This window comes from Chelonoidis abingdonii, chromosome 9 (genome assembly GCF_003597395.2).
Source record: "Chelonoidis abingdonii isolate Lonesome George chromosome 9, CheloAbing_2.0, whole genome shotgun sequence".
In the NCBI taxonomy this organism is placed as follows: Eukaryota; Metazoa; Chordata; order Testudines; family Testudinidae; genus Chelonoidis; species Chelonoidis abingdonii.
This window is the reverse complement of record NC_133777.1, coordinates 74,178,017-74,198,141: the sequence shown is the minus strand read 5'-3', so window position 1 is coordinate 74,198,141 and position 20,125 is coordinate 74,178,017. Positions and strand designations below refer to the sequence as shown.

Sequence of the window (20,125 nt, the reverse complement as noted above, 5' to 3'; positions counted from 1 at the left end):
CCCCCCCCCCCCCCCCGCCAAATTGCTACAGTTAACAGCTATGTCAGTGTTTCCATTATAAAATCCATTTTTCAGGGGCATAAAACTCAGCTGTGAAATTTCACTCCTGGCTGAAACTTGGCTCAGCTCAGAGGCACGGCGAGTGGAAAAGCCTGAATCCAGTGGCTGCAGGTGTGAAAAGTAAAAGCCCTTTTTATAATGAGCTCTTACCACTCAGAAATAGCTTTGTCCCCTGCACTAGATTTTCGCTGGGCCCAGAGTTATGGCATGGACTGGATGCCTCAAATTACACAGGAGGAGGGGAAAGCTACTGAAAACAAACCAAGTTGGAGCAACTCATGGGCTGCTCTACTGGGCCTGTAGCACATGATCACTTCCTGTTCCCGGTCTCTTGCGGCAAGGTGCAAATTCCTGTGGGATTGGACACAACTGTGTGTGTGTGGGGGGGTGCATTACAGGGGGGATGATGGGTTTCTCAAGGTGCATGTTAATTATCTTGAGCCCCTTCTAACTGGATTGGGGAGAGAGGGTCCCAAGTCCCACTGAAGAAAGCAGACCATGATCTTAGAGATGGTGTGGAGAACTCACCGCAGGTGCTGGGAACACTGCTCAATGGGACCCTCATTGTCATTCCCAGACAATAAGATCATGATCTGCTTTTCCTCCCATCAGCTGTATGACGACCACCAGGTTGTCACATGACCCTATGAACAGCTGCACAGCTTAGTGTTGTTCAGCCTCTGCTGCTGGCCAGCTGCCCACCTGGTGATCAGGTGCAGCCCTTCTTTGATCTTTCCCAGCCTATCTCCAGTTTTTGGCTTCTGCACAAATGACTGAATTGGACTTAGCCCTCCATAGTTAAGCATGTACAAACAGACGTAACCCAGTTCGCCAGAGCATTCGTTCTCAAGCTGTTCCTCAGATCTCTCTCTGGTCTTGCTTGATGCTGGCCGTTGTGGCTAGGTGCCCAGGCTGTTCACTGTAGACAGCATGGATGTCTGGAAAAGCAAGGAGCTTCTACTATATATGGTAGAGAGGAAACAGGAATAGCTGTCCGGGAGAAGCGCCATCAGCAGGAACACAGCAGCCAGCCACTAGCAGAAAAGAAATGAGGCAGCTGAGTGGTATGTGCAGGGAAGAAGAGGGGGAAGACCATGAAGTGTCTGGGCCGCTTGTCCCAGGAAGCACAGCAGCAACAGGTTGGAGGAAAGTGTGTGTAGGGAACGAGGACCATCTAACAAAGGAGCATTGCAAGGGGGAACCAGATGGCAGAGACAAGAGCAAGGGGAGGAAGAGAGAGGAACAAGACATTAAAATGAAGAGCAACCTTGAAGGACTACCCTTTAGGGCAGTGTCTCCCGAACTGGGGCTGACGCTTGTGCAGGGAAAGCCCCTAGCAGGCCGGGCCAGTTTGTTTACCTGCCTCGTCCGCAGGTCTGGCCGATCGTGGCTCCCACTGGCCACGGTTCGCCGCTCCAGGCCAATGGGGGCTGCTGGAAGCAGTGTGGGCTGAGGGACATACTGGTCACTGCTTCCAGCAGCCACTGGGGCTTTCCCTACACAAGCAGTGTCCCAAGTTTGGGAAACACTGCTCTGGACCACTCTTTTTCCATTCCCCCTCTAGTCCCCCCTTTCCCTTTTTTGCCACTTGTGTATGTCTTTTTTTTATTATTACCCCCACCCCAACATGTTCTGTCTGTGTAATAATGTCTGATTTTGTATTGTCTGCTCTTACAGCTTTGACAAGTGGTAAAGTAGTGTAATTGCACAATTTGGCTAGCCTGTGAATTGTGCAGTATTTGATGACATATACAAGCTGTAAGTCATTTCTCTTTTTATTGTTTCTTTATGAAAAGTAATAAGAATAATCAAAATCATAAGATGGGCTTCAAATCAGAGGTTGGCTTGAAAGTCTTGATTTAAAAAAAAAATATACATTGTGGGTTTGTCTGTCTTTTGGTTTTTGAGCCATCACGTTGAATTCGGGTCAAATTTTAAGTTCTTCTCCACAACCATGAGGGCAAGAGACTTTTTTTTAATCCATGCCAAGATTCTCACAATCACATGAATCCAGGAGCTGGGGCTTGAACAAAAAACCCCCAACCAAATACAGTGAGAGACACAATAAGATAGCAACACTGCAATATATTTTTGGTCACCTTAGATATTGCTTTGGGCTTATGCAACATCCTTGTTTAAAGTTCTTGGGGGAGGGTCCACCTTTTCGTTCTGTGTTTTTACAGTGCTTAGCATAATCAGGTCCTGGTCCATGATGAGGGCTCCCAGGATCTACCACAATGCAATTAATAAACAATTACTCTTGCTGTAAGCCGGTGACAATCTGCTCACTTAACCCAAGATGTAATGTTGAAACCTCAGGGAGATCATTTTAAGTCACCCTTCTTTACACCCTCATTTAAAATACAAGTGCAATTGTTAACATACCACTTCCTTGACATTGTTTTATTTTAAAATTACTACCTCTCCCACTGCAATACAAGAAATCTCCGTCTCTACACATGCACAGACCCCTGCCCATTTTCTGTCCCCCCTCCTCCCACTGGAACTCTAGTTACTTTTTGTTTAAACGGAGCTTTGGTTTGATCCTTATGTATCACAGCACCCGCCATGATCACGAGATCATGAATGGCGTTGATATACAGCTGCAGACACAGCAGGGGGAACTTTCGAGCCATTTCCAATCAATTGTTGGTCATCTTGATGGGGAGCGGGGGGAAACAGCAACTGTTTTGGTGGGAGCTAATGGCCCACACAGCAGCAACCAGTTGGAGCCCAACACGTTACTGAGCAAATGGAGCTTTAGCTACTTTATCTGCCAATAAAAGGAAAAATCCTGATCACAGAATACGCTCAAAGTAAGTAAGTCAGTGCTATGCTTGTCAACTCCATCAAGTTTTAGCGTAAATCAGCAGTAAAGAAACTCGGAGCCTCCCAGGCAGAGTCGGCTTTAGGCTGATTCCTCCGATTCCCCCAAATCGGGCCTTGTGCCTAAGAGGGCCCCATGCCCTAAAGAAGAGCACCGAACTTTTTAATTTTTACTCACGCAGCGGCAGCCCAGGTCTTCAGTGGCAATTCAGCGGGAGGTCCTTCAGTGACACAGAAGACCCGGAGTGAGTGAAGGACAATCTGCCGAAGTGCCGCCGTAGACCCGGACCGCCGCCGGGTATTTGAATTGGGCCCCGCACTTGCTAAAGCTGGCCCTGCTCCCAGGCACAGCTGGAAATTATTTTCAGACAGTCTCTCTGGTACAGACAGGGTGAAATTCACTCTGCCAGGCCTGCATGCACTTCTCAGCTCCAGAACCCCAAAGGCATTTAGGCTCCTAAATACCTTTGAGGATCTGGGCCTAAGATATCATGGTCATAAGGGCAGTGTAAGAGCCCAGAGAGGCTACAATAAGTTTTTTAAATGTTAAAAGATGCACATTTTTCTTAGCCTGGACATAGCCTAGAGGAAGATGCTCAAACCCCACTGAATTTAACTGGGATTTGAGCATGTAACATCCATGAAGCTCACTTGACAATCCCAGCCGTAAGCACTGGCCACTTGCATGGGTGTAAATTTCACCAGGAATGGGAGACAGGCACGCTACAGATGGAGCTAACACAGGAGTTTAGAGACATGCTGTATTCTAGCAAGCGACTGAACTGCACACACCAGATACAAGCCGGCGAGGTTCTGAAAATCTCAGTAACCCTTTTTAATATACAAGAATCAAAAGTACAGCAGTTTTACAGTGTAGGAAAATTTAATACATACTATATAAACAACATATTTACATCAGAAATCACTAGGACAGTGGCATTTTTTCACAAATATAAATTAATATTAATTACTGTTTTAGTCAACAGGTTTAAAAGTCCACAATTTTACAGTAAGAGTCCTTCTCCCCCTTTGCTCAGGGGAAGGTGGGGGGAATGGATGAAAGTAGACAAGTACTTTTTTTGTGGATCACTTAAATAGTTCATGTAAAGAGCTGTAAAGTACCCACTCAGCTGGGCACTGCACCACCACCACCTGTGGACAGCAGGTTTTGATCTGTGGGACTTGTTTTCCGGTGAGAATTCACAAGTGACTCAATTTTTAAACAGTTTCCAGTAGGGTTTGTGATGTCACTCTGAGAACAGCTTAAATAAACCGAAACCAAACCAAGAAGTTGCAACTTTTCCCTTCAGTGAGACTAGAGCAATTCACTGGCTGGCTTATTAGGAGCAGCTGGACCACATGTTGACATGACCACCACACTGAAATTTATGGCTGTGGGGCTGTCCTCCCCCACCCGCATTGTCATTCAACTGCCTATTTCCAATGGTTGATTTTGTGGTCCCTTATTCTGGGACAGAGGGTGCGCGCCTGTGGGAAGGGATTATTTCCCTCAGATTTGATATTTCCAGCTTCTGTAAAACCAAAGCCAGTTAAGATCCACCCACCATGACAGAACTCAAAACAATACTTCCTTTAGCATCAGGCCTACATGACTTCCAAGTGCAACTCTCAAAAGGATGTGGACAGAGCTTTCGCGTGTGCATTTTTTGTTTCCTTCTGTTTTAAGAAGGAAAAACCAAAATACTTTTCATCATACTGATTGGAACCCCTGAGGGCCAAACCCCTCTCGTTGGGCTTATGGTTGTTTTGCACCAACCTTAACACTGGTCTGGCCAGTACTGCCTTTTACTACAACTTTATGGCACGTAACATTTTGTTAGGATTTCATGAATGTGAATGAAAAAGAACGTAAATCTCTCTTCGCTCCTCCTGGCGAGGAGGTGAATTTAGTATTCACATTATAAGCCAACTCCCCTATTTGAAAAGAAAGGACCCAAATGATAGCATTCACCTGCCATCACAGCTTAGTGAAAACACGCTGGGAGAGACACGATCTCTGCCCTCCACTACAAAGGGGGGAAAAGGCACGAGAGCTAGTCTCCCTCCCTTCCTTCTGTTGCAAAGAAATTCTTGGCTTGCCCTGGAAAAGGCATCAGTGCAGCGTGAGGCTGCCAGTACTGGTTCCCCTGTAGCAAGCAAAGCCATTTTGCTTCTGTTTAGTTTTGTGGAAAGCTCAAAGAACGGGAAGCACAGCATTTCCCCTGCCACCAAACAGCCACATTTCCGTAGCCTCCTAAGTCCTCCTTAGGCTTAGTTCTGAGATGCCTCTGGGTGCCACTGACAGGACATACAACCCCACTGGGCTATACAGCCAGACATCTTATAAAGGTCATGCTCTGCATGTCCCTCGGCACTGAAGGAGTTAAATTAATGTTGTTGAAGAGCTGGATACAGCCACTCCACCGAGTATATAAGCTTTTGTACACAGGTTGTGCATCTGTCACTGTGACCTGAATCACACTGTCGTTCCCATTTGCAGCAAACCATGGTTGCTTTTGAATGATCTCATGGGACAGAGATACCCTCATTAAACCAGTGGGCTCAGAACGGATCATGCACACAATGATCATAACAGATTTCAGGGACTTCATTCCGTCAGCACTATGCAGACAGGAAGCTTGAGTGTTATTAGTGTTGATTTGCGTGTACCTTCCAACCTGCCAACAGAAGAGTTAACACCTTTGCCTCAACCAAGACCTGCCTTTACCGCCTCACCTCCAAGCAGGCAGGGCCTTTGTCATAAGCACCTGCCCCAGGGTCTCTAACAATAATTGTGACCTACATTCATCCAGAGAGACGCAGCAGGAAGTCAGCTCCCTCGCTTTGGGAAGGTGCCTCGGCTGGTTTGAATGTATACAGCTGTTCACCTCTACAAGCGCCGTGGGGAAATTCTTCCCTCAGGCCATTCTGGTCAAGATAACCTGCCAGTAAAAGACAGGCAGGGAATTAAAAACCCACCTCACCTCAGGCCTTTAAAGAGAAGAGTGTTCTGATTTTGCCCAGATGAGGGTAACCCTGCCATTTTTTCAGGAACCCAAGGTCTGCACCCTTCCCATTAAATTGAGCAGTTTGCCACTAGCCTTGTCTTCAGAACACAGCTGCAGTTCCCCCAGACTACAGGTCCCGGCCCAAAATGTGCCAATTTAATCTGAATGGCCTGGCTGCTCTCCTCAAGGCAGAGCCTGGCATTAGGGACCTGCAGTCTGTCTCCTGGGGCCTTGACTCCATATTAAAGATGGAGCTGAAGGCAGGAACTCCTCCTGCTCTGTATGTGGCCAGCCGGCTGTGCTTTGGCTACTCCTGACTTACTAGAAGAGTTCTGGCAAATCCCTTCCTGCTGCACATTAGCCTTTCACACTGCACCGTGAGCCTAACACTTTGGTGAATGTATGCAGTGAAGCCTATTCATTTGGCTGCAAACCATTCTACTCCCCTTACCCTTCTTGGGCTTGTTACACATCTTCTGACTGGCGGTGCCCTGCTATGAGGATTTTAAACACTGAGAATTTAGGATTTGCTCAGCAGACATCTAAGTTCAGAGCACTTATGCAAGTTCCCAATTCAAAGATACAGAAGTTCATCAATATGGCTACTTTCCACTCCTCAGAGAGTTAGCGCAGATCACTGGAACGTTGGCAGGAAGGTGGCCAGCTCACTGCTTTGTGCAAAGATAGAGCTCTGCATGGAAAACTCCAGCCAACTGCATTCACATTTAACTCGGCATGGTGCCCTCGCCAAGCCCAGCATACAGCTTCTGACCCTTAGATTTCAAAATGTGCTACAAGGAGGAGTAAACACTGGGATCACCATTCTCCAGTTGGGCAAACTGAAGTGCAGAGAAGTGATTTGCCCCAGGGTCAGAGCAGGTGAGCAGCAGAGGGGTACAGAAGCCAGGATCTCTGACCCCCAGAGCCATTCCTCCACCACAAACCATTCAGCTTCCAGCCAATATGTTCTACATAGGGAACATCCTTACTAGCAGCAGCGAGAAATGGGTCAAGAGGGTTTGTGTTGCGGATTCCTGAGCCCCTTCCACTGGGAAATACTGTAACTGCCATTTCCCGTCTCACTGGTTTGAAGGGGGAATTAAGGCTCTGCTCAGGGACTCTGTCCCTTCCTCGTATACTGAGGACCTCCACCATGAAGTGCACAAAGCATAGCCAGTCTCTTGAAATGGATAAAGACATGAGAAATGGCCATGTGGGCAGGGAAGTGATGGATTCCCACTCCTACCTTTCTGAGTCACTCTGGAGAGGCCCCGAGTTCCCCCTTCCTCTCGGAGGACCATGATAAGAACAAGGTGAGTTATTTACTCTGAGAGCGCCCTCCTGTCCATTCCAAATGCATCCCCCTACCCCCACACTGGTTACACACACACCCCAGCCTGATTGGATTATGCGCACCCCACAGCAGCATGTGTCACATAACGTCACATCAGACTGGGCATACAAAGCTTTCGACACAGTCTTAAGCAGCATCGATCCACGTTCTTGGTTCTGGGGAAAGCTCTGCAGCTGTGAAATATTCACAAGAGTCTGTCAGATGCAGCCTTCAAAGAAAAACAAAACTAAAGCAAAGACTGACACCTGTTCCCCCCTGTGGACAATGGATCCAGTTCCAATGCCAAACCGGAGAAGGGGGATATGAAAAAGGAATCCAGACCAGAACTAACAGCTGGGGAGAGCCCCTGCCCACTCCCCAAAATCCTCCTTCACCCAGCAAGACGATAGCAGCATGTTCAGTCTCCGGTTACTGGTTTGGAAAAACAGCCACCGTTGCATCAGACCAAGTATTTCAGATGAGCTCTCTACCTCCAATCCCAGTCACTTTATGTTTTTCGAACATTCCAGTTATAATCTGGATTGTTTTTCTGTTCTAACGACCTGTCCAGGGGTGATTTGGACTCATGAGGGGATTTTTGAGATGGGGGTGAGCGAGGGTCTGAGAGCTGGGAATGAGGCGGGGGAAGTGGCTGTTTGTAATCCCCTGATTTGTCTGTATGGAAGGACCGGTAATGGTCCGAAGGTCCCGGGCCGTGGTATCCCATGGGTGGCCTGTGATCAGACATTCTTCTGAATTCCTGCTGGTGGTAGTTCTGGGGCCTGAACTCATCAGATCTTCGCCGCTTGGAATCATGGTGGTGTCTAGATGTAAAAAAACAAACACACAAAACAATATCAGCTCAACAGCAGACACTTGTGCAGCCCCCCAACTCCCTATTCTGAAATATCCAAGGAAAGGTCCAAATTCCACTCCTGGATAACACTGCTGGTGATTATTTACTCAGCCCTGTAGGTGTGGACAGCACTCTGCAAACAAACAAAACTAGGTGTCCTTTGCCTGGGAAAGCCAGGAATCTAAGTAGTAGAGAGACTTGAAGCCTTTAAGAGCATTCCTGGGAGAATGCTAACTCTGTGTCTGCCTGTAGGGGACAGGAGTACTAGCAGCAGGGTCAGGGAAAAGGGATTTACAGGGTAACGCCAGAAGACAATTGGATAGAACAGGAATAATCAAAGACAAGGGGAGGGAGGAAAGAAAAGCAAAGTCACCTAAATACCTTCCCAGTGAGCTTGTAACACACATGGGTTGGCAGCTCCTGATCGGAAACATACAAGCGGAGACCCAAGACTGGACTGCCACGCTTGGAGTCTACAGCTTACTGGTAGAAAAAAGCAGGCTAGAACTCATGTCTAAGGCAATCGGAGGGCAAGGCAGAAACGAGAACCCCGCAATGATGTCAACTTCAGAGAGGCAGAAAAGAAAACAAGACCCCAATAAGGTGACTAAAGGTATGTCTAGACTACCCGCCGATCAATTTCTCGGGGATCGATATATCGTGTCTCATCTAGAAGCGACATATCGATCCCTGAAAGCGCTCCTGTCGACTCCAGAACTCCACCAGTGCGAACGGCAGTAGCGGAGTCGACAGGGGGAGCAGCGAACATCGATCCCGTGCTGTGAGGACGGGAGGTAAATCGATCTAAGATACTTCGACTTCAGCTATGCTATTGACGTAGCTGAAGTTGCATATCTTAGGTCGATCCCCCCTGCCCTGTGTAGACCAGCCCTAAGTCTGTGTTCCATTTGAATCCAGAATGCAAATGCCAACAGCACCCCCCACCTCCATTCCATTGAGCTCCGGGGCTCCCCCTCGTGGCAAGCAGGAAGTGTCTGTACAGCGGCTGGGTGAATGGTTGCCGACTCCATCCTGCCAGTTTGTGATAGTCTACATTAACAGTTACCTGTCGTAATAATCTCTGTGTCCCCTGTGGTCTCGGTCACTGTTGTACTGCTCATACGGCCTCTTGCGGGAGAGGTTATTTGGTCGGTAGTTCCCGGAGCTTCGGTGGGGGTCGCCGCGAGACCGACGGTCCCCGTAGTGGTGATCCTTGTACCAGTGCTGCTCGTACTGGTGATGCCGTTCTCCACCCCAGACCTGGTTGCTGTTGCCACCATAGTTAAATTTCCGATCTCTCTGCCAGTCTCCTCGATCTGCAAGGAGGAAAAACAGGCCTGAGTGTGGGTCTCACCATCACCTACCCTACCCTGGACAGACCATGACACAGGTTGCTTGCATACAATAGTCAGTGGTAATTCCAGGCAATGGTTTTTGTCTATCTTATTCAAGCTTCGAGACAGCAGCTCTCTGGGTTCTATAAAGTCCCTTCTAAGGTTTAGACACAGGATGTTTATAATATAACAAGTCACTGATGGCAGTGAATACCGATTTAAAGAGGAATCTTAAAGGGTTTGTGGTAAAAGGAAGAAATTAACAAAAGCAAATTGTACCCTGAATATCAGAGGGAAATACCCTAATTCTGTTCTACATCCTGTCCTCATCACTATAGCCTCTGAGCACCTTTCAGTCATGCTTTAAGTGAGTGGTTCCCAAACTTGTTCTGCCACTCGTGTGCGGAAAGCCCCAGCCGGGCCGGGCCAGTTTGTTTACCTGCCGCGTCCGCAGGTCTGGCCAATCGCGCTTCCCACTGGCCGTGGTTCGCTGCTCCAGGCCAATGGGAGCTGCTGGAAGCGGCAGCCAGTACATGCCTCGGCCCACACTGCTTCCAGTAGCTCCCACTGGCCTGGAGCAGCAAACCGCGGCCACCGGAAGCCGCAATTGGCCGGACCTGCAGACTCAGCAGGTTAACAAACCGACCTGACCCAACAGGGGCTTTCCCTGCTCAAGCAGCGGAACAAGTTTGAGAACCATTGCTTTAAGTAATATGACTCCATCTGTTGCGTGTGGTCTGTTCTCTCTCTCCACTCCTCCTCCTCTCCCTCAGAAACCCCAGAACTTTAAACCTGACTGGACAAAAGCCCTGGAGGATGTACTGCAGGGAACAATCAGGCCTTGGCTTGGGATGGACAGGGGACCTGCTAGCCTCATCCTCTGACTCTCTCGCGAAGGACCCACCTGCGTTACTGAAGTGTCTCTTGTTAGGGTGGCTGTAGTTGTCCCGCTGGTGCCCGTGCATCTGCTGAGGGTGTGAGGGGGGCAGGTGGAGTTTCTGAGAATGAGGGTTGGAAGGCAGGTGAGACTGAGACATGAGGGAATCCCGACTAGAGCCAGAAGGCTCTGGGCGGAATAATCTTTTGCTGCCAGCCATGTCCTCCTTCTTCTTCTGCTCCTGCTGAGGACAAGGGAGACACTTCCAGTACAATGGGATGAAAAAGAGAAGATGCTTCTCCCCTTCAATTCTCCAGAGTGCCTCGGGCAGGTTGTGAAACCCTGTCTGTTGCACTCTAGATTCATTTAGAGCAGGGGGATTCCTGCTGACTGGAGACCTGCATCTTCACTGGGGATTGTGCTCTGAATTACTTTTGTGCTCAAGAGAGTAAGAAATCACTAGCACTTGAGCCAGACCTGTGTAAGGCAGGAGATGTGCAAGTTTCCACCACACACACCGCTGCCAACACGTTTTAATCCTGATGGACAGCATCATCCCCAATTTCTACTCTTGAGTTGGAGACAACCCAATGTGCCACACCAACAGGAATAGTCCAGAGGGAGGCAACAATAATGACTAGACGAAAGAAGAGAGGAGCTTCCACGTGTTAAAAGGGTATCAAATGACTAGCACGGTGTAGTTTATAAAAGAGACAAATAAGGAGTGATGGTGGAGATAAACAAAGCAAAGAGTTGCAGAGAGCCAATGAGGGGCCTAAGAACTCTGCACCATCTTACTAGAGCTAGAAAGCACTGACATTTAAAAAAGCAACCAATCTAAAAGAATATAAATACACGCACTGCCGAGCCCATGACGCAGCTTCACAAACACAATTCTCAGGAGACAACAGCCCTTGAATTTTGACCCAAAGATTTATAGTGCATCAGTCACCATAAGCCATGGTACCAGTAGGACTGTGTGGTTATGTGGCTGCAACTGCCAGGGCCAGCTCCAGGCCCCAGCGCGCCAAGCGCATGCTTGGGGCGGCATGCCGTGGCGGTGCTCTGCTGGTCACCGGGAGGGCGGCAGGCGGCTCCGGCGGAGCATCCGCAGGCACGTTTGCGGGAGGTCCACTGGAGCCGCGGGACCGGCGAGCGGCAGAGCACCCCCTGGGGCGTGCTGCCGTGCTTGGGGCGGTGAAATGGCTAGAGCCAGCCCTGGCAACTGCAACAGCATCACAAATACTAGCTAAGGCCAGGGAAGAGATGCGAGAACTCCCTGTTCTATACAGACTCTTCCTCACCAAGGGAGCACATTTCAGATCTTACCTCCTCTTCCTGGGATCTTTTTTTGTGAGCCATTTTGTAGAGTTTGTGCAATTTTCTAGCATCAAATTCTGTGAACTTGGACACAAATATCCACAGGTTCCTGAAGGGACATTAAGTTTTTCTATTAATTACTAAACAGCAGTTTAACTTGTCTTCCTCATTTGTACAATTTGCAAAAAACCACTGAGCTAAGGATTAGCAATTATTCCCTTCATCTGGCAGATGGCATGTGCGTACAGAGAGATGAAATGATTTGCCGAGGATTACACAGGGAGTCTATGGAAAATCTGACAAATGAACCCAGGACACCAGAGTCCCAGTCCAGTGCCTTAGCTACAAAACCATCTCTCTTTGTAAAACACTCCTCCAGCCTTTATAATCTTGGGCCTATCCTCTGCTCAGAGCACGAGTCTGTATAACAAGCAATGGGAGTTATAAAAACACTCTCATGGACAGTGGAGAGAGAATCCCTTCCATCTTGCAAGGGAAACCGTTAAGATGATAAAAACAAAAATATTTTCAAAGAGAAAGCGCCTCACTGCTGGACTCTAACTCAATCTCTGACAGTTACCAGGCAAAGATCTAAAATCCAATATCCATTTCATCACGAATGCTGTTTCTTTACTTTGACTATGTCACTCATCTGGGACAGGAAAAGCAGGCTTCACTCAGCTTCACCATCTCCTTTTTGGCTCTCTTGCATCAGCACAACTCTACTGTACTTCGGATCCCATCCTAAGGCTAATCAGTGGCCTAGATAACAGGAGTTAGCAGCCACCCTCTAGTTCCTAATAAAGGGGCATCCTAGGCATCAACTTGCATCAGTCTGTGTGCGGACATTCATATTTCAGTTTCAACGGAGCTTGTTTCAGTTTCGCGGAAGTGTAAGGAAAGTAACTTAAGCTACATTGATATCAGCACCTCTCCAACTGATACGCACAGGTGTCTGCACAGAGTTTGCACCAGCTTGGCCAAACTTATTTTTAAATTGATTTATTTTAAGCTGGTGACACTTTTTAATGTAGACGAAGCCCTAGTCTCCAAGAGGTCCAGGACTGAATGGGCCATGGTTCCTGACACACATACCATCCCCCGGTCAGCTTTCAAGAGGGTCTTTGAAACAGGCTGGGGGGAAACACTGGGAGGGGAACATTGGAATCTGACTTCTGGGCTGTAAAATCCAGCACCTTCCATAAGCAGTAAATTCACTTAAATATTCACAGACTAGCCAAAGAAAAACAAAATGGTCTGTTACCTTCTCCACAGCTTGATGTGCTCCTGGTCAGAGTAGGCTTTAAGGCACTCTGAGATGCGATCTCCAATTTTCAGGAGGCAGTTGCGAGTATGCTCCAGTTGTTCTTGCACTGTCAGTCCCTTATCTGGCTTGTCCAGTTGCTTCAGTGCCTTCTTCACTGGCCTCATCCTCTCTTTGCACTTGGATGAGCAACACAGAGCAAAAATTCATTAATTTCATGCCTGGGTTCTACCCTCTGTTGACCTTCTCTCAACCAATCACTGGCGGGGAAAATTCACTCATACCAGCTGTTAGTCATCCTTTATTTAGTTTTAAAATAAGGAGATGTCCCCCATGCAAACAGCAGACTTTGAAAGACACGCAGCATAAAGCAATGAGAGCCTGTCCTCAACATCATCCACCCACCCCCTCCTCCTTCTGGAAGTGCACAATGTGCTCTGCAAGGATTGAGCATGCATTCAGTCTGATATCCTGAGGTCTAGATTCATAATCAAGGGACACGTTACTATTTATGCACTGAAGATAAAATACATAGGTTCACTATCAAAAATCACACTGACAGATAAAAAGTTTTTTTTAACTACTGCTGTTAACAAAACTGAAAGAAATTAGAGGAAACCATCATTTGTGTACGTAACAGCACTTTGCTTATAGCCAGTTTCACTCTCTCATTTTTCACTCCTGGGGGAAATCTGCATCACTGCTCAAGTGCAGAATTTATGTTCTCTGCATGTTTCTTTGTTTCCCTGCAGAAAAATGACTCTCTGACAGGGAAGCCACAAGAGCCATCATACGACCCAACCTAGCAGTATGTTTCAGGTGCCTAAGGCAGCTGGCAGAGAGGTAAGTCACTGTGAGGCAGAGGACAACCCCAATGAACCATCTCCACCCAGATCCCACTCCACCAAGCCCCAACCAGCTGCTCCTGGATCCCCACCCCACTGAGCCCCACTCCTCCAGCATTTGGACTCCCCACTGAGCCCCCCAACTGAGCTCTATCCCCTCACATCCAGACCCACCCCACATCCTGCTGAGCCCCAACCACCTTCACCTGGACCCCCCTGCATAGTCCCATTACCACTGCACCCAGAACCCCTCAACAAGCCCCTGTGCATCCAGATCCCCCCCACACCCGGATCCCCCACTGAGCCACCCGCACCCAGATTGTCCCACACAGAACCCTCTCAACCCACACCTGGATCCCTCCACGCTTGGATCCTGCCATGCTGACCCTGCCTGCCCACACCTGGTGCACCTGGCACGGAGGGGCAGGGCCCTGGGGTGTTTCTAGAGCAGGTTCAGTTCTTGCACTATGTCAGGGTTGGGTGCAGTCTCACCGCTGAGTCCAAGTGCCAGGGGGGAAGATGCACAGTGATCTCCTCTGTGCAGCCAGTGGCTTGTGCTCCCCAACGCCATGCTGGAGCCTCCACATTTATTTGACAAATAAAATTTACAGAATTTTAAAATATTGTACACAGAATTGTTAATTCTTTGGGGCAAGATTTGTAATTACTGGGTGCAGAATGCCCTCAGGAGTACTTTTCAGTCAGTACTTTTCAGTCACTTTCCCATTGCTTGCGTGAGTCTTTCGGAGAAACAACCAAGAAATGTTTTGGTTTTATTTTTTAAATAAAAAGGGACTGGAAAAAAAAATTAGCAAGGGGCCTCAAGAGTAAATACAGTATCTGAAACTACTTCCCCCTTTTCATGTTCTGTATGAACACATATCTCCTTACTGTATGTTCCATTCTATGCGTCTGAAAAAGTGGGCTGTAGCCCACGAAAGTTTATGCTTAAATAAATTTGTTAGCCTCTAAGGTGCCACAAGGACTCCTGTTCTTTTTACTTGTTTTAAAAAAACTGATTGGCTTTCAAGTTGATAGCACCCCCTTCAAATATACAAGCCAGGCAGAGGAGAGTCCAGCGTAAGAGACTATATTAAGAGTATGGCTACACTTGCAGCTGTACAGCGCTGGGAGTTAAACCTGTCTTCGTACAGCTATGTAGGGAAAGCACTGCATTTGCAACAGTGTTGGAGTGGTGCATTACGGGCAGCTATCCCAGCATTCAAGTGGCTGCAACGTGCTTTTCAAAAGAGAGGGTGGGGTGGAGCGTGACAGGGAGCGTAGGGGGGAGAGAGAGCGCGGATTTTTGGAGCCGACATTGTGTCAGCTCTCTGCCTTGCAAGTTCTGACCCCTTCCCCCACCCCTCTCTCATTCACTAAATACAAACAGCCCTCTTTGTTTTTTTCCTCACAGACCAGATAAGCAGCTGCTCTGAAATGGACCCTGCCCACCCTGCTGCTTCTCTCCTCACGCAAACACTAGCTGTGGACATTCCAAAGGGATCCCCCTGCCTGTCTCTGCTCATTCACAGCAAACAGGAGCTGTGTTTGTTTTTTAGATAAGCAGCTCCGGAAGCCCCCAAGTTCACAACAAAACAAACAGAGGCATCACAACAAAACACAGAGAGTTATCTTTACTTAAAAGCATTATGGGAAGCTTCCGGAGGTCAGTTACAGCGTAGTAAGATTAATCACTGTTCACACTGGCACCCCAGCGCTGCAGCAGTAGCACTGTTCTCTTTATTCCTCTCGTCGAGGTGGAGTACAGCCAGCGCTGTAGCCAGGGAGATACAGCGCTGTATGTGCCTTGCCAGTGTGGACGGGGAGTGAGTTACAGCGCTGTAAAGCCACCACCAGCGCTGTAACTCTCAAGTGTAGCCAAGGCCTAACTGTTGTGTTTGCAGCCATGCTCACCAGTCTGCACTGGCAGCACATTGCTGAGTTTTCATTTGCACAGCTTGGAAAGCACTTACAGTGGGACTTACTACAACAACTCAGTGAGCAAATGTGGATCTACAGGACATACAAAAGTTACTCTAGGGTGGCCTCAATATTCTTCCAGCCCAAGAATAACCTGTTAACCCCTTGGCTGCTGAGGGAAAGAGTCTGCCATACACTGCTACAGGGTCACAACATTTGGCTATGATGGTCATGGCAGCTGTGGGAATGGAAAGCTTTAGTTTGAAACAAGAAGGTGCTACAGTGAATTAGGGTGTTGTACTGCCTCTGCTATGCCCACTTCTGTCGTGTTCCCAACAGAGATGAAATGAGAGCATGCATTACCAGTGCAACTAAGTGGCACAGAATCTAGAGAGGAGATATTCCAAACCTGTTTTTAACACTGTGCTCTCTAAGGAGGCCTTGATGTTTCTCCCATTTGAGGTCCCACGTCAGAGCCACCATCCTTTCAGCCAAGGAGAAGTCCTGGCTAGGACTCCTTTTGCCACTTATCCATAGTGCTCTCAAATTAGCTGCAGGGGATCACTGTTAAGCAATGTGAAGTGCACCTTTCCTTCCAGGAGTGGAGTGTACTGAGTCTATAGAATCCCCAATGGCTGCTTGCTTAGCAGTGGGGTCCAGGTTAGGGCACTTAGGCAAACGAAGCCGCAGATATTCATAACTTACAGTGGTGTTAGTGTGACAGGAAACCCTAGAGCTCCCACTGTTGTGCCCTTGTCTCCAGAAGAAGATACTCACTATGCTGAACGTTTCCTGGTCCAGGTCATCATCCTCATCTTCTCCAATGGGGATGGGCTCACTCCCTGCTGTAATGTGGACAGGACCTTGAGATCGCTTCCCTTTGCTTCCAGACTTGGTCTCGCTACCTTTGGCCTTGAAAAGAACAAACAGCCCCTTGACAGTGAGCCAAACCTGGGGATTCTGCATGGCCCACCGTGAAATCCTCTGTGATGACTACCATTGGCAATTAACAAATGGCATGCCCCTCTGCAGCATCTTCCTCCCAAAGCTCTACAAGTGCTTGAGAGTAATGAATGAATGAAGAGTCACATCACACCCGTGAGAGGAAACTGGAGCACAGACACACCTGGGCCAACGTTTTCAGAAGTGGCACCATTGATTTGGGGTCTGTACACAGGCAGAGGCTAAACCCGCCTGTGAGGGACTGCACTGGAGAATTAGGGTCACACAGTGGGTGCGTATCCTCTGGGAAGGGCAGACCCCCACATGGCCTGATATTTAGAAGGGCCTGAAATTCCACAAGTCAGTGGAAACTGCATATGCCCAGAGCCTCTGGAAATCAAGCCCAACAGCTCTTCAGCTGGGCACCCCAAATCCCTGTCTGCTAGTGAACATGTTGAGCTGTCCAAGCTTGCCCAGGAAATTGGGGCAAGAGCTGTCAACAGAACCGAAGTCTCAAAGCAACTGATCCTGAGCTTCAGCCTCAGAACCTATCACTTCTCCCTTATTCCTATCAACAGCTGAAGGCCATGCTGCAATTCACTGGGAAGGGGACTTCCCCTAGATTTGAAATAAAGTCTCAGCTTTGACTTAGGACCGCAGTGTCATAATACACTAGCATTTGGTATAGACCTCAAGTACCCCAAGTCATTACTATGAAGCCTTTCACCTGTGCCTAGTCTGAATCCAGCCCATGACAACAGTGACCCAATGTCCAAGGGGCAACTAAGTTACGTTTCCCGCATACCCTGACACCTGTGCTGACAGAATCAATCCCTGCCAACATGGGAACAGCCAAGATGATATTTCATGCCCCCTGTGTAGGTCGGATTAGTATGGACAGATTTGAAGTCCAGAGCAATTCAGACACAGCCTGCCAACACTAAGACTAATTAAAGCCTCACACTCTTTGAACAATAAGCTCCAAAATTTTTTCTCTCCTTTTCTTGATGCCAGCCATTCTGGGATACTCTTCTGTTTGGGGATAGCTGTCTTTTCAAGTCAGTGTGAAAATAGCTCACTCCTTTTCACACTTTATACTTAGTTCCCAACCCACAGAATAGGTGACCTTTTCCATTCTTCACTGCAGGTATCTTTTCCCTCTTATTCAGGGTAAACCCTCACTTCAAAAAGTTCTGGAGGCTAAGAGGCAAAGAGCCCTCCCCAATGCTCACTAGTAAAGGATGCCCTAGCATTCTTTCCCATGGGGTCTTTAGGAATGTCAAATCTCACGTTGTGCCCATCTTTGCTAATATTCCCTGGAGGGACTTCACTGCCCTCTCAAACTGTTTCTCCTTGACAGGTATTGGTATGTGCAGGATTCAAATCTGAAATCTTGAATGTGATCTCCAGCCTGTAACATGTTTCTAAAGGTTACATGTAAGATATTCCTGATACCTTCTCTTTCTTATCCTTTGTTTTCTTCTTCTCTTTATCGCCTTCCTTTTCTTTCTTTGTGGTTGACTGTTTTTCCTTGTTCTCTTTGTTCTCTTTCTTCTTCTGTTTCTTTTTCACTGGGCTCTTTTCCAAGCCATCCTCCTAGGAAATTAGTCACAGGCTCAAACATGGTTCACAAAGTCAGAGCCCCTCACCTCTGACACATTTTACTCTATAAACCTACATCCTGCAAGAGCAGCTGATTCTTGCTGCTCATTCAAACTTTTCCTAGCTCCGATTAACCTAAGCAAGGCCAAAGCAGTAATCTGCCCAACCCCCACAAACCCTGCCGCTAAGGTTATTCCGTCAAACCGGCATCATTCTGCAGCCTACTAGTAAACTGCAGCTACATATAACACTCCCTAATTTAATTTAGCTAGTCAGTAGGCTCAGCTCTTCAAGGTAGATACTGATCAGAAGCATTAAGAAACCTTTAAATTATGTGCAGAGCGACCCAAGAGAGGGTTTTTCCAAGATCAGAATTATCTTGGTAAACTCTGGTTTCACCAGTGGCAGGTTTTCTGAGGAGGACGGTCTCCAAGCCAACAAAGGCTGAAAGTGGCCCATTTTGGGGCCCATCCACAATGCTCTGAGCATTGGCTTAATGAGATAGGTGGAGAAGGCCTCACCACCTATGTTCCCAAGTAACTCAACATGTTTCCAGAGCAGAGCTGCCAGGTCCCTATTTCAGTTTAATGCTCTGCAGTTCCCCTAGTGGTTGTCTGGTGAAGTTGCAACAGGTGCTTTTCAAGTGTAGTTTCTGAAGCACCATCACAGTTCAAGCAGCTTTGTAAAAACCCCCTCCACCTGGGTCAACACACCTTGACTTCACCCTCTTCTGACTGATTGTCCGAGTGCCGAGGAGAGGACAGGTCATTTCCATGCTCATCTTTGACTTTGGGAGCTTTGTTCTCTTTCTTCACGCGTGGTTTCCTCTTCTTCAGTTTGGTCTGGGGAAGAAGAGAAACCAGTTACGGCTTGAAAACCACTTCCTGAAACAGAAACATCATCTCTTTTCCTCTAGGCAGTAGGAGTCTGTTTGGAGCATTAGAAGATCCAATGGGCCATCAGAAATGACACTGAGCCACTAACTAGAATTACAGCCTCCGTCAGAGTCCTATTTTAGCTAGCACGAGGAAATCCATCTGAGGTTTGAAGGCTTGAAGGACTATTCTGAACACACACAAAATTAGTATGAGTGAATTGTTAGAACCAAGCAGCCTGGTGACGGGGCAAATGAAGGAGAGCTGGTGCCTGTTGCCAGAGGGTATTTAATGTGACACCCACATTGCAGTATCCAGGAGGAAGAAGGCTGGGATAAAAAGAGCTTTATTCTCGGTACACTCTCTATCTCCACAGCTCCAACGCTCCTTGCTAGTTGGGGCATTCAGCATCCAACCCTACGTAAGCCATAATTTTTCATAAAATCTGTGCACATCTCTTTAGGGTTCACTTCTGCTTCTGACAAGTGACTTGGTAAAATGAGAATCATGGAATCCTATGTATGATGCCTCACACATCAAGCACACACAGCTTACAGGTAAAAAGATGCCCTTTTCTAGGTGACAGATCTGCCAAGTTAGCCTGGCCCTAGGATCTGAGAGCCAAGCCCCACCAGCTCTAGGTTCAATGGGATGAAGGGATCAGAGTACAACACAATCACAGTCCGTTCAAACAGAATATTTCATGATCTAGAAATGCAGTAGGTAATTTCCTTCTAAGCAGTGTCCAATGTCCCTCCTAGGGGCACTCAGCCATCCTCTCACTCACCTCTTCCCCATCTTTCACAGTTTCCTTCTTCTCCAGTTCTTTCTTCAGCAATTTCAGCAGATAATCGACGCGGGTCTGGAGCTGCTTTCCCTGAGGCTTCTTATCTGTCTCAACAGGTAGGATCTTTGATAAAAACAAAACACCCACATGCACCTATCAAGCCTTGAAGTGAGCAGACAAGCACTAGTAACAATCTCCTCCCCTAGCATCCAGCAAGGGAGTGAGGTAACCTCAATGTCTCAGGGGAACTGCCTTACCCTGATCTCCCAGGCACAA

The 20,125-nt window shown here is 47.8% G+C and overlaps 1 protein-coding gene across 8 annotated transcripts in view; it reads right to left on the bottom strand.

Moving 5' to 3' along the window:
* Positions 1 to 3,697: 3,697 nt before the first annotated feature.
* CHD2 (chromodomain helicase DNA binding protein 2) overlaps positions 3,698 to 20,125 on the bottom strand; it is an 81,923-nt gene continuing 65,495 nt past the window's right edge. For 7 of the 8 annotated variants that reach the window (XM_032783014.2, XM_032783011.2, XM_075069698.1 and 4 more), the window contains 9 exons: positions 19,850 to 19,972; positions 18,901 to 19,029; positions 18,041 to 18,181; positions 16,421 to 16,555; positions 12,879 to 13,057; positions 11,624 to 11,723; positions 10,322 to 10,538; positions 9,150 to 9,399; positions 3,698 to 8,051 (listed from right to left, as the gene is read on the bottom strand). In XM_032783014.2, coding sequence (XP_032638905.1) covers positions 7,736 to 8,051; positions 9,150 to 9,399; positions 10,322 to 10,538; positions 11,624 to 11,723; positions 12,879 to 13,057; positions 16,421 to 16,555; positions 18,041 to 18,181; positions 18,901 to 19,029; positions 19,850 to 19,972 — 1,590 coding nt within the window. In that variant the 3' untranslated portion in view covers positions 3,698 to 7,735. The remainder of the gene's footprint in view (positions 8,052 to 9,149; positions 9,400 to 10,321; positions 10,539 to 11,623; positions 11,724 to 12,878; positions 13,058 to 16,420; positions 16,556 to 18,040; positions 18,182 to 18,900; positions 19,030 to 19,849; positions 19,973 to 20,125) is intronic. The other variant, XM_032783012.2, reaches the window with a different exon arrangement.